General features: G+C 37.1%; 1 protein-coding gene across 1 annotated transcript in view; it reads left to right on the top strand.

Annotated features, from left to right (window-relative positions):
* The window catches only part of LOC104586143 (putative sucrose-phosphate synthase 1), a 35,485-nt gene that overhangs the window by 7,689 nt on the left and 13,481 nt on the right, over positions 1–14,315 (top strand). The window contains exons 3-8 of the mRNA XM_010243289.3: positions 9,243–9,484; positions 9,971–10,034; positions 10,165–10,863; positions 11,021–11,137; positions 11,337–11,468; positions 11,748–11,924. Of these exons, the coding sequence (XP_010241591.1) occupies positions 9,243–9,484; positions 9,971–10,034; positions 10,165–10,863; positions 11,021–11,137; positions 11,337–11,468; positions 11,748–11,924 (1,431 nt within the window). The remainder of the gene's footprint in view (positions 1–9,242; positions 9,485–9,970; positions 10,035–10,164; positions 10,864–11,020; positions 11,138–11,336; positions 11,469–11,747; positions 11,925–14,315) is intronic.

The raw sequence follows: 14,315 nt of genomic DNA, 5'->3' as shown, positions 1-14,315 counted from the left end.
TGATTGGGCCCATTCCAAATAGTTTGATCCATCAAACTTTACGGTTGTAATCTGAAAACCTGTCTTAGAACCACCACCATAACTGCTGTTCCCAAAACTGCCTTCTGCCGAATTCTTAAACTCCATTTCGGTCAAGAACCAGAAGTCTCAAAATTAGGGTTACTACAGTCAAAACCAGCACTAGGACTACCAGCCACAATCACAAAATCAGTATAGAACCAATCTGTACTCACAGTAGATGTGCATGAAACATGTATAAAACTGATCTGAAATCAATAGCCACACACAACAGCAACAGTCCGAACTGTTTTCACCCCTTTAGAAGTGTTCGAAACCCTAAAAGAAAACTGAAAAACAGTTTGAAGAACAATCTGATATGCTGAAGCCAATTTGAGGTTTTAACCAGTCCTAAAAGCCGTACACTCCAGACAGTACCGTACGGATAAGGTTTGTATTAGGGTTAATATGAAACCCTAAAACTGATCAATGTTGAGGAGAACTATTAGGGTTTGCCACAGGGATAAGATCACAAGGTTCAGTCCAATACTAGGGTTTGCCGCAGGGATAAGACAAAACCCTAGAGAATAGAGAGATAAAACCCTAGAGTGGTTCGGCCACCCTTGTTGGATAGGTCCAACCTATCTTCTCTGATATTACTTCTCTCAGAAAATAAAAGACTTACAATAGGATGCAGTTCGCTGCCTACCAAGGTTACCCGAACCCTAGCCTTCTCTGATTCTTCCTGATCACCAACTCGCTGCAACTGTGGCACTTCTTCAAACAGCTGCTAATCCTCTGGAGATCTCCAAGAACCAGTCAACGAACTCTGCTTTCTCAGCTTCCAGCCTTAGATGGTTCTCATGTGGTCGGCTGGACTAGACTCACATGAGAAACCCTAGCTCTGATACCAAGTAGAAGTTCAGGACTGTTATCAGTCTTGAACCCTAATGGATTTCAGGATCGAAAATAAGAAGAAAGGTAAGAGGAAAGAAGAGGAAGAGGGAGGAGAAGCAGTAGAACACAAGAGTTGAAAGGAGGAGCAGAAGCTTAATGTTCTGCCGCCGCCACTTTAATTAATATTTATAGGTTATGCTCATTACATGGAAAGGACAGATCTGCCCTTAGTCTTTACATAACAAATAGAGCAAAAAATAAGACTGAAATAAATAACAACTGAAACAACTAAATGACCAATAGCTAACCCTAGGCAGACTAGAACATCTTCTACCCTACGAATACAGTGGGACCGTAGCTGTGGGGCCCACATCAGTGTTCTCTACACACTCATCTTAGCAAAGAAGTTGAAGGCAGTTAAGGAGAAAACTAAAATATGGAGATTGGAGAATAGTTTGGCTATGGAGACAGAAAAAAGGGCATGTTTAAGTGTAATTGAAGAAATTGATAGGGTTGAAGAAGTTGGTTCCTTAACCCAAGATCAAAGAGCAAAAAGATGCTGGGCCAAATCAACCTTTGACAAGCTAGCAGTGAGAGATGAAATTAGATGGAGACAAAGAGCCAAAACAACTTGGCTGAAAGTGGGGGGGGGGGGGTAAAAACACGAGTTTCTTTCATAAGATGGCAAATACCCGCAGTAGAGTTAAAGAAATTAGTAAGTTGGAGTGGGAGGGAATGATGGGAGAGTCAGTTGCTGAAATCAAACTTATTGCCTCTTCTTTTTATAAACAGCTTTATTAAGAACCTTGGGCTAACAGACCTTTTCCCCTCCATAGGTGATCAGTCATTGGAAAATGGGAAATCTCCCGGACCAGATGGATGGAAAAATCTGTTTTATATAAAATGTTGGGGCTTTATAAAGCAAGATATCATGAAGGCTTTTCGGTCCTTTCACAGTAGTGCTTCACTACAAAGAAGCCTAAACTCCACATTTATTACTCTCATCCCTAAAATAGCTGGGGCTGTTAACATAAAAGGTTTCATACCTATTATCCTCCTCAACAGCTTCTATAAAATACTAGCAAAAGTTTTGGCAGAGAGGTTGAAAAAGGTTTTGCCTTATGTGGTTTCTGAGAACCAAGGTGCCTTTGTTCCTAGGAGGTAGATGTTGGACAGTGTCTTGATTGCAAATGAGCTAATTGACTCTAGAAAGAGGGATGGTAAGCCTGGCTTGGTTTGTAAGTTGGATATTGATAAAGCTTATGACCACGTGAATTGGAGATGTCTGGACTTTATCCTTGGGAAAATGAATTTTGGCCATAAATGGAGGAACTGGATAAAAGTGTGTGTGTGTCTTCTCCTAAATTTTCAGTTTTAATCAATGGGCAAGTGTCGGAGTTCTTTGAGAGATCTAGGGGGAGGCAAGGGGACCCTCTCTCCCCCTTGCTTTTCATCTGCCTTATGGAGGTCTTTACTCAGTTTAGTAAGTTGGCTGTGGAAGGAGGCATGTGGGATGGCTTTGAGATCTCTCCAGGAGGGGAGAAGGTTCATCTTCTCCAATTTGCAGATGATACTTTATGCTTTATTGATTCCCCAGCTGAGCAGTTTGATTCTATGTTGGGCATTCTTTGCTGGTTTGAGGTTGTGACTGGGCTTAAAGTTAACCTTGGTAAGAGTGTCATTTTTCCTATTGGCCATGTGGAGACTGGAGAATCTGGAGGAGTTAGCTGAGATTTTGGCTTGTCAGATAAATCATCTCCCAGGAAAATTTTTGGGTCTTTATCTAGGGGCTAAATGCACTTCCTCTTCTGTTTGGGATCCTGTGATTGAGAGAATGGAGAAGAAGCTGGCTTCCTGGAAGGCCAAATACTTCTCTGTAGGGGGTAGAGTGACTCTATTAAAGAGTATCCTTTCCAACCTCGCAACCTATTTTCTCTTGCTCTTTTTCATCCCCTCAAAGGTTTCTAAGACGTTAGAATCCCTCCAAAGGAACTTCTTGTGGAGGGGTTGGGAAGAAGAAAAGAAAATTCATTTAGTTAAATGGGATCAAGTCTGTTTGCCTATTAAAGAAGGTGGGCTGGGAGTGAGAGAAAACTAAAGATTTTTAATTCTGCCCTCTTAAGTAAGTGGATTTGGAGATTTGGTTCTGAAAGGGATGCATGGTGTGGAGGTCTTTGGTTGAAAGGAACAGTCGTGTCTTCTGCAACAAGGCTAGAACTCCTGAAGATTTGCTTAAGACCAGGAGCGGAGCCAAGGGGTGGCGGAGGAGGGGAGCCATGGCCCCCCCCTATGCCTTCAAAATTCCCTTTAAATTTATTTAAGTTCTACTTGTATTTTAGCCCCTTTACTCATGTTTCCTAGCTTTTGGCCCCCCTATCCATGTATTCTAGGTTTTGGCCCACCTCAATAAAAAATCCTAGCTCCGCCCCTGCTTAAGACTGCTGTCAATAGACTTGCTTCCTGGTTATCTGTAATTTCAGAATTTAAAAATCAGAATGCCTTTCAGCTCCTTGAACCCCACTCCATTTGTGCTTTGTAATGTGGTAGTTCTGCTGGTGTTTTTCCACTAGGTTGCTGTTGTATTGTAGCTTCTCTCATCAATAAAATTTTTACTTTACCTTCTCAAAAAAAAAAAAAAATGCCGGATGTGTCTTTATTTAATACTTTTGGGGATGGCAATGGGGTGGGTACGGGGAGAGTTTTATAAATTCTAGACCCTATCCGCCTCCCTAAGCCTCCCAACCCGTACCCGCCCTAAAACCCGTAGTGGGTTGGATTTTGAGAATCCAAACCCTCTCCGCACATGAAAATGCAAAGCCCTCTCTGACCCTACTTTCCCTGCATTCAAGGGTAAAACAGGTTGGGTTTAGAACCCACATCTAATTACCTATTATTTCTTTTTATATATAAGCAATAAACAAGTAAAATAACATGAACAAACAGTAAAATTTCCAATTATTTGATTAAGACATGTAAAAAACACAAAAAACTCAATTATCCTTCACATGAAATTCAAAATATTATTAAATTCAACACCTAATACATCAAGTTCATATGCTTTCCAACAATGTGCAGGTCGCAGGTTTAGCCTAATACTGTACCCTACCTGTAACCGTACGGGTTATAGAATCCTAAAACCTGTCTCTGCCCTAGTAGAAATTTCCATCCCTAAACGCTTTTGATTCTTTCCCTTATGACAAGAACTCATTATGTCTTCTCTCTCCCACAAACACGCACCAATGAGAACAAGAAACCATGTTCTATTTATATCAAAAGAAGGTACATGAGAGGATGTATTATACTGCACAAGATTGGCATATCTCAATCTAGGGTAAATTACTTAAACTTCTGCTGTGTTTTCTGACAATTTTTTTTTGAAGAGTAATGAAGAAAAATCTATTAAAAAGAAAAGATAGGTACTGTGCTTGCTCACAAATGCTTTAACATCCCCTGTACTTTGACCTCTCCAAATTCCTCACTTGACATTTCAGAGAAATTATGCAAACAGACCCCTTCTGTTAGTTTGAGGTTAAGAACCTAACTGAAAATGATGACACCATGCTTTGGAATGCTTTAAAATTCCCAGTTCGCCCATGAATTACAATATTGAAATGTCTATTGACAAAAATATCTAGAGCCTTTTGGGGATATTTTGGTCAATAAACACTCCAATATTGTAGTTCATGGGCAAATTGGGAATTTTAAAGTGTTTAAAAGTGACATTATCATTGTAGTTTAGGTTTTAACATCAAACTAGTGAAAGGGATCTGCTTGTATAATTCCTCTGAAATGTCAAGGAATTTGGAGAGGTCAAAGTATAGCGGAGGTTAAAGCATTTGTCATTAAACACAGGGGAGGTTTAAGTAACTTTTCTCTTAGAATCTTTGAATCTAAGTCAGAAGCATGGAGGTTATCATTGACAAGGTGGAAAGATTTCTTTGGAGTTGGGCGGGGTGCTCTAGTCTTTTTGTTGGAGTGCCAGCTAGCTCGCTCTCTGATAACTGGTTATCCTTTATCCATTATTTTTTGAGTTTATGTATATATATATATATATATATATATATATATATATATATATATATATATATGAGCTAATTGTATATGTATTGTGCATATTGATACAGGCACACTTTTTGTATCAGGGTGAGGGCTTGTCGCTCTCCCCTTTATTTTAATATAGTAAATACATATATTTTTCATTTTTCAAACAAAAAAAAATCTTGTAAGCATTTATGATTTAACAGAACTCAATTATGAGAAACCCTTTGCTAAGCACTAATAGGAGGTAAGTTAGTCTTTCTGATATCACATTTGGAACTTGTAAACTGTTTCTGTCAGTCTTGGACTGGACAAGACAATTGGACTGTCACAACTGGGAACCAGCAGCCAAAATGGTTTTTAGGCTACATGGTTCTTAGAAATGTTGACTTGGTCAAACCTACCTCAGATACATGTATTAACATCTTTTTTTTTTGCTTTTTTTTAAGAAAAGGTAGCATCTTTTATAGCCTATTTTTCTGGTAGTATCTGTTGTAACTAATAATGTATATTATTTTAAGCTTATTTTGATGTGAAATAACTTTAAAATATAATTTGAAACTATTTTCTATTTTTTATTTTTCCTTTTTTTGTATTTTTTATGGGCAAGTTGAAAGGTCAAACCAAACCAAACAGTTGGACTGTTTGACTCATGACCCAGTAACCAGAATGGTTTTGCTTCCAAGTCTGACAACATTGGTTTGATGTTAATAACAGTATTTGCAATTCTGTCCGTCCATCATAGTAGGGATTCACGGAAGTTTTAGATTGTGTAAGGGATGCTTTCAGGAATTCAGGCATCCCTTACAGAACAACACTGGGAATTAATTCTAAGAAGAAAACGAAGAAATATTGAACAAGGACAGTTACCGAACAGGTGGTGAATGAGGAGGAAGGATTTTTCAAGTGAGCAGTTAGACGAAGGAAAAGAAGATTTGGAGGATACGTTAGTAATGGATGAATGACAAAGTTCTTTTTTTTTTTTTTTATCACCAACACAGAAAAGATTCATTAATTAAAAAATTATGTACAACAAGAAGTTGTGGGTGGACTAAAAGTCCAAAATATCCCACTAATTACATCACAGCCCCAAACATAACCCAGAGGACAAAGTTCATGTTAATGGCAGGAAAGAAAATTTAGATAGTGTGGTTGAAAAAGAGGTTGTGGTAAGTAAGAAATCGGGTTTGTTCTTTCTAGGTGGGGAAGAATTTGCTAAAAGGATGTTTCTGGAATTGGAGGAGAAAGGTTGAAGGGATACCTCTAGTTCTTTGGTAGATGAGATTCATTTTTGAGTGCGAAGAAAGGTGGTGTAAGAAATGGTAATCTTGATTGATTGATGACAGTTATAAAATATTGGAAATGTTGTCTTGGGGCCTTCGAAAGAAGTGGAAGAATTGGAGATGATTTGTTTAGTTGAGGGTTTGTCTTAGTGCTTAACTTTAAGATAAAGAGTTTATGGTGGGTTTGTTCATTTATAGAATCTCTTGTGGGGTGGAAGTATTTTCCTTTGATTATATTTTTACTCTCCAAGGTGATAACTTATCATCTGATCTTGTATTTCTTTTGTATTTTCTGATGAAGTTTTATTTACTATAAAAAATCAAAGAGCACAGGAAAATAAATTAAGAAAACAAAACCCAGAGGATTCCTACAAATTTTGCAATGCACAACACACTCAGAAAGAAAAAAATGCCTAAATCTCCTCTCACAAAGTTCAGCAATAATTACAGATATCCTGTTTTAGACTTATGGCATGTATGGCATATCCCTCAAAAATATCTATTTTTATTTCCGAACCCTTTTGCTCTCATGTTATCTGTGTTAGTTGTAATCCATTAATGTAAATGCCCTTCTTGGATATCTAGATATGGTTTCCCTCTATCAGAAATGATGTATGATTTACATATTCATCAAAAAAAAAAAAACGATGTATGATTTACATCAAATAGAATAGTTGAAAGTTGAATTTCTATTGTTACCAAAAAAAGAAAGTAGTGTCTCTATGCAACCTTTCGTTCACATTTTACAGTATCAACAATAATTGTTGATATTTACAACAAACAATTGTTTACTTCCTAGTAATATGAGCTAAGATGTTACAGTTAGACTGAAAAAGAATTTTAGTCGTTTATCTTTATCTATGTTAACAAGATAGGGCCCATTACTTGGTGTAATGGTAAAATCTCAGGTTGGCAAGCATGAGATGAGTCTGAGAGCAGCCACTTTGTGCAAAAAAAAAAAAAAAGGTTAGGACCATATCCAGTCTACCCCTCCCAAGACCCCAGATAGTCGGGACCAACTTTGGGTTATGGCCTTTTTTTAATCTTTGTTAACACGATTCTTCAATTTTGTCCTTGTCAAATTAATAGGAACTTTTTATGGCTGCATATTCTTGGTCAAATTAAATCCTGTATGTTATATATTGAAGTGTTGAAATTTCTCATGATCTCCATGATGCCTGGATAATAGACAAATGGATGAAAACCTAACCTGGAATCAAGAGGTTTCCATGAATATCTAAGGGAAAACAAGTCTGAAATTGCAACAGTAGGTTTAAGTCTGAACTTTTCTTGGCTCAGTTGTAATTTGGGTCATTGTAGAATGGGGTCGCACCTTGCATCCCTATTGGGTTAGTTTGTCTTCTAAATATTGATGTAATCCCTTTTTATTAATAAAATGCTATCATTTATTAAAAAAAAGCAAAAAACATTGGGTTGAGAAGGATCTTTATGAAGCTGGAAAGATATCATAAACCTGTCATCTTGCTTGCTTGAGGTTAGCTTAAGGCCCTGTTTGTTTGCCGGTATTTAGCAGGGGATAAGTTGCTCAAACGGGCAACTGACCACAATCCCTGCATTCATATGCTACTATATTGGGTCCCACGATAAGCCAAGATACCGGAGTATCAGTTACCCAGGTACCCGATACCCTCCTGGAAGGTGGGTAAGTAACTTACCTGCACGCCAATAATGCACTCTCCCTCCCGCCTCTCTCTTTGCCTGGGTAATGTGTATTGCACAAGAACGTTGAACTCACTTACCCGGGCAAGTGAAACCTGGGAAACACTTGCCCGGGTAAACATACTTACCCAGGTAAGTGAAAACAAACAGGGCCTTAGTGTAAAAGAATCTAGGCAGAACTAAGTGTTCAAAAATCAGAAAAAAAAAGTCAAAAACAAAAGGGTAACATGTCTGGGACTCTGGGTTATGTTGTTTATGGAATACATAAACTTAATAGTAGAACCAACAAGTGGATAAAGGAGGGTACTGAAAGAATAATAAAAGAGAACTAAAGAGTAGGAGGATGATTTAGCAATTAAGGAGAAAAGCAATAGAAATAGCAAATCTGAAAATAATAATAATAGAAACTCAGTCAACTAATATTCAATCAAGAAATAAACTACCTGCCATAAACTAAAGATAGGTCCTAATGGAATCAAAACTACTAGGTCTCTAGGAGTCTGCATTTAGAGATGGAGTTAAATTTAAAGTTCAAACACTTTGGTAGAAAAAAACATTATTTTATTCATTCAATCTCAGAAGAGTATTTTCATGGGTTATTATAGGGTGCCCAACTTAGTTCTTTTTTGCAAGCTGGTCCTTTCTTTGGTTGATCCCCTATGTTTCGTATATTCGTAATGCACAGGCTCTCATTGTACATGGGCTGATGTGCTCTTTTGTATACAATATTAATACAATAGATTACTTTGCCTTCGAAAAAAAAACAATATATGTATTTCCCTAAAATGTAAATACAAGGAGAAAACTTTGCTACAGAGAAATCTTCTAAGTACTGAAAATCCTAAAGATGTCCAGAAAATCCTGATATTCCACTTAAAGATTTGATATGAGAATATCGAGAAGATTTCTTTGGGGTTAATATACCTATAAAAAAAGATTTGTTTGGGATTAAATCCTCTTCATGTCATATGGGATCCATGTGACTTGTTAACCAATTTCTTGGGCTTGCTTAAACAGGCTCAATATTGTGGGTCTTGGGGTGAAAATTAATAATATATTAGGCTTGGGCTTGCTGGTGAATATTTTTAGACCCAGGAATTGATCTGGCTTCACATGGATTTCTTAAAACCTGGTTGTTGGCTCATCAAGAGAAGTAGAGAACCACTTGAAGGCCCATAAAGATCTAGAGGAAAGAATGGATTTGACTTGACTTTCCTCAGCCTTTGACCCACATCACACCATTGTATGGCATAGTAGGTAGAGCTCCGCTTTATGGTTGATATTTCCAAAATGTGGATTAACTTTGTTATTATTTCCTAATGATAATTAATTCCATTTGCGGTGCAGATTGAAGGAGAGGAGGCTCAGCGTATGGCTAAGCACCGGCTTGAGCGGGAAAGAGGCCGCAGAGAAGCAACCGCTGATATGTCAGAGGACTTATCAGAAGGAGAGAAGGGAGATGCTGCTGGTGACATTTCAGCTCATGGTGATAGCAATAGAGGCAGAATGCCTAGAATCAGTTCTGTGGATGTAATGGAGACGTGGGCTAGTCAGCAGAAGGCAAAAAAGCTCTACATTGTTTTAATAAGGCATAGGCTAAACTTTTGTGCTTTAAGCTTTTTTCTTTAGGTAGAGTTGTATAATGCTCTGTTGGTGTCACATTTTAATCAATAATGATCCTCTGGAATTATTGTTTGCATGCTTTTTCAGTATGTGATGGAATTATACCTCTAACACTAAATTTTCATGAAAACCTGAGTTTATATTTTCAATTTCAAGATTTGGTCAATTTAAACTACACATTAACAAAATCTGTTGTGCTTCAATATGATAGTAAAGAAGTACTGAAATTTGGACATATCATTTCATGACCAAATTGATGTCAAAACTGAGATTTAAAATCTTGTTGATCTACATAGAATTTATTGGTTTTTGGGAATAAACTGCAAACTTGCTGATCTTTTTGCCTTTCTAGGTCTCCTTTATCCTGATATCTCATTATAGTATCTTACATTCTTCCTAACCTACTTGATGGCATCTTTATTCATTTTCGTCAACAATCAATGTTTGTGCAGCCTTCATGGTCTTATTCGAGGAGAAAATATGGAGCTTGGGCGTGATTCTGATACTGGTGGTCAGGTGGCTTTTGGTCCTAAAATACATTCCTTTAAGTCCTTTGCTTTTCATCTATCAGTAATTCTTTGATACATCCTCTGTAAAAATTTAGAGAATTACTTACTGAAATACATAAATATTCTCCTATTATTAGGTTAAGTATGTTGTGGAACTTGCAAGAGCCTTAGGCTCAATGCCAGGAGTATACCGGGTTGATTTGCTAACCCGACAAGTTTCAGCACCAGAAGTAGATTGGAGCTATGGTGAACCAACAGAGATGCTGACTCCAAAAGGCTCTGAACATTTCATGGATGAGATGGGAGAGAGTAGTGGTGCTTATATTATTCGTATACCATTTGGGTCAAGAGATAAGTATATCCAAAAGGAACTCCTATGGCCTCACATACCTGAATTTGTTGATGGTGCTCTAAACCACATAATACAGATGTCCAAAGTTCTTGGGGAGCAAATTGGTGGTGGAGAACCAATCTGGCCAGTTGCTATTCATGGACATTATGCAGATGCAGGTGATTCTGCTGCTCTGCTATCTGGGGCTTTAAATGTACCAATGCTTTTCACTGGCCATTCGCTTGGGCGAGATAAATTAGAACAACTTCTGAAACAAGGACGCCAATCAAGGGAAGAAATAAATGCAACATATAAAATAATGCGACGTATAGAGGCCGAAGAGCTAGCCCTTGATTCATCAGAAGTGGTTATCACTAGTACTAGACAGGAGATAGAAGAGCAATGGCGTCTGTATGATGGTTTTGATCCAATACTTGAGCGCAAATTGCGAGCAAGGATCAGGCGAAATGTGAACTGTTATGGCAGGTTCATGCCTCGCATGGTTGTAAGTATACGCTCATGCTTTCTTAAATTCTTTATAGGAACTTTCAGAAAGCTTCAACAATCTCCATAATTATAGGCTCCTTGTCCAGTCATTTACTCCTTGTTAATTCATAATATACCCTCATAAAAAAACAAATATTTTTTAATAATATTGGCAGATAATTCCTCCTGGGATGGAGTTCCACCACATTGTTCCACATGATGGTGATATGGATGGTGAAGTAGAAGGAAATGAAGATAGTCCAGCTTCTCCAGACCCGCCAATTTGGTCTGAGGTTTAATAACTCCTTATTAAAATCTTATATTCCATTACTTATGCCCTATAGTTATTTGAATGATATTTAATCTGTGAGGCCATTTCTTTAGAATCACTGTTTCAATTTGAACTTGTGCTTGTAGAACTTCATCATTAATTTTCTTTTGCTGGAGATGATTTCATTATCATTTTTGAGTTTATCTTCTTATATTTGGCAGATAATGCGCTTCTTCACCAATCCCCGCAAGCCTATGATCCTTGCTCTTGCTAGGCCGGACCCCAAAAAGAACATTACAACTCTGGTGAAAGCATTTGGGGAATGTCGTCCGTTAAGGGAGCTCGCTAATCTTGTATGTCTTTCACGTTTCCCCATTTTTTTAGCTCTGTTGGATGAACTTACATATCTTCCTCATACCTTGTTATAAGAGTGGTTTCAGTTTGGGTTTCCTTTGCATTTTAGGACCCATTCTTGATTTTAAATAAAAAAAAAAACATTGGAATGAGCTTAATTTCAGATTTACCATAAAATAGAACTCCTTTCAAAATTTTCTTAACAACTGAAAATGAACTGAAGCAGGTTATTCATTGTCTGGCTGGTAAAAGTTTTACCATGTTTTCTGTTGTTGCAGACATTAATAATGGGTAACAGAGATGAAATTGATGAAATGTCAGGCACTAATGCATCTGTTCTAATCTCAATAATCAAACTGATTGATAAATATGATCTGTATGGTCAAGTGGCATATCCTAAACACCACAAGCAGTCTGATGTTCCTGACATTTACCGTCTGGCAGCAAAGACAAAGGTATAAACTATAGTTTCTGCATTGGCTGAAAGTTTCACTTAGAGTAGGATTATTCATTTATGGTTGAAGTGGTAACAGGAATAAGGATGTAGTCATATAAGTCAATGGTTCATTTTTGCTATTACATAAAATGTGCCTTTCGGGTATAGTTTTCACAACTTATGCAAATGTGGTCTTTCTAGAGCACTTCTGATCTCATTATTGCCATATAATGTATTATACATTTTGTTTGTTACTACTACTGAATAATTTGCTACCCAAGGAATAATGTATTCTTCAATTTCCCTTCTCTGGTCTTGAATATCAAGTTAGTGCTCCACAAAATTGCTTTGCTCTTTATTGGTAATGGATAACATGAATGGTTTTGAATGCAACTTATACAATAATCATTGATTGCACTCCTTTTTCACTCTTTTGACAGTTTTCTCCTTAGGCTTCATGTTTGATGAACCTAACTTCAAATGCTGTATCCTGAACAATTTTATTACTTTGAATCTGTAATTTAAAATCTTTTTCAAAACTGCTTTGCTAGCTTGAGCATTTTCCTTCATAATTGTTTTGCATTCATATGTTTTACCAAGTTGTTATTTGTATGCCTGCTTTATATTAATTTTATTCGTATTGCACCAAAGCATTGACATGGTAACTAGTGAAGATTTCTATACCAAAACTAAGAGGGGCACATGTACTTGCTGCAGCCAACTGGTTTTATTTTTTATATACTAGCAGGGACCCGTGTGATGCATGGGATTTGTTAAGTAAAAGCTAAACAATAGAAACACATAAGAGTATACAATTGTCTTATATTTTCAACTTTTTAAATAATTAATAATTATTTATATTTTGGGTTCAACTATAATATGGGAAAGATATGATATCTGAAAATTTTTTACCAATCAACTGGTATCATAAGCATGGTAGCCAATCAGGTTTTATTTGTCAAAATTCATGGGTGGATTTTGATTGGTCAAAACTCTTCGATACCATATCTTTCCCGCATCATAGATTTTCCCTTATATTTTATATACTACTTTTAATAATATTTTACAATACAGAAATAACAACAATTAATTTCAGCCAGGGTTTTTCATCAAACTGATGAAACCGACCAACCTGACCAACTCGTATTTCTAGTCGGCTCTGGTTCAACAATTTCCCAACCCGACCAAGTTGGAATAGTTTTGCTTTGGCCATTTGTAAATCGACAAAAATTGAACGACTCAACCATAGATATATATTAATATTTTATATTTTTAATATATTTTTGGGTAAAATACAAAAACCTCCCCTAAGTTTTCTGACAATCATAAAAACCTCCTCTATGTTTATACTTTAGCAAAAACCTCCTCTGTACTTTTTAGAAAATATGCAACTACCTCCCTTCCTATACAAAAAAGCTGAAATAATGTGTTTGATTTTTTAAAATGCCTATTTTGCCCTTATGCATATCTCTTTAGACGTAGATTTATTAAACTTTCCTCCAAAACACTGTTCATTTTCTTCCCAATAACGGAGAACCAGAGTCGTCATCTCTCTCTCTCTCTCTCTCTCTCTCTCTCTCTCTCTCTCTCTCTCCGCCTCGGCCTTCTGTCTAGCCTTGGCTACATCTCGGCTTTTGCCTCTTTTGCCTTCCTAATCTCGTGCACCATCTCCACTCGATCGAGTCTTTGTCAATTCCTTCTTCGCTTGCAATTTCACAAACACCCACCACCATACAAGGAAAATGAGAAACATGGTGGTATCTCGGCCTCACCAGTTGCTACAGTGAGGCCAGCTTGAGTGTGTTTCAAGGTATTTAGCTAACACAGCTTGCATTTCGACCTCTTTGTCTTTGCGCCAATAATTCCAAAGTTGAATATCGGACAAGGTTAGACTTGTAGAGACGAATAATTGGTGGAAGACTACATCTACGATAGCTAACAAGTTTGTCTTGAGTGTGTCTCAAGGTATTTAGCTTATACCTGTCAAGCATGTAAAAGTTGAATGTCCATGAAAAGGGGTGATTTCGGAGACAAAACATGAATTGGTGGAAGACGATGGCACACCTTATGTAAGCTGGAGTAGTGATGAGAGATGTCTAATCGAGTCCCAATAGCACTTGTGGCATCTATCGATTTTGTTTAATTCCATGAGATGAATCCCTTTTCAACTTTGTATTGGAAATTTCTTTTTTCTTTCTTCTTAAAACTGAATTATTCAAAGTATACCCATCAGTCAAATTAAGCTTCATGCCAAACCCATTACTGAATCATGAAGCGGTTAGAAATTACACTTAGAAGGTATTCATCATTGACCCTTGAAAAATATAGCAAAACTATTAGCTATTTTAGGCTTGAGTACCCATTTGGCCATTTGAATACTGTAACGAGTTGCAGCCCAATTGCAACCTTT

Source organism: Nelumbo nucifera, chromosome 2 (genome assembly GCF_055504915.1).
Source record: "Nelumbo nucifera cultivar China Antique chromosome 2, China Antique-T2T, whole genome shotgun sequence".
Taxonomy (NCBI): Eukaryota; Viridiplantae; Streptophyta; class Magnoliopsida; order Proteales; family Nelumbonaceae; genus Nelumbo; species Nelumbo nucifera.
This window is presented reverse-complemented; position numbering and strand designations above follow the sequence as displayed.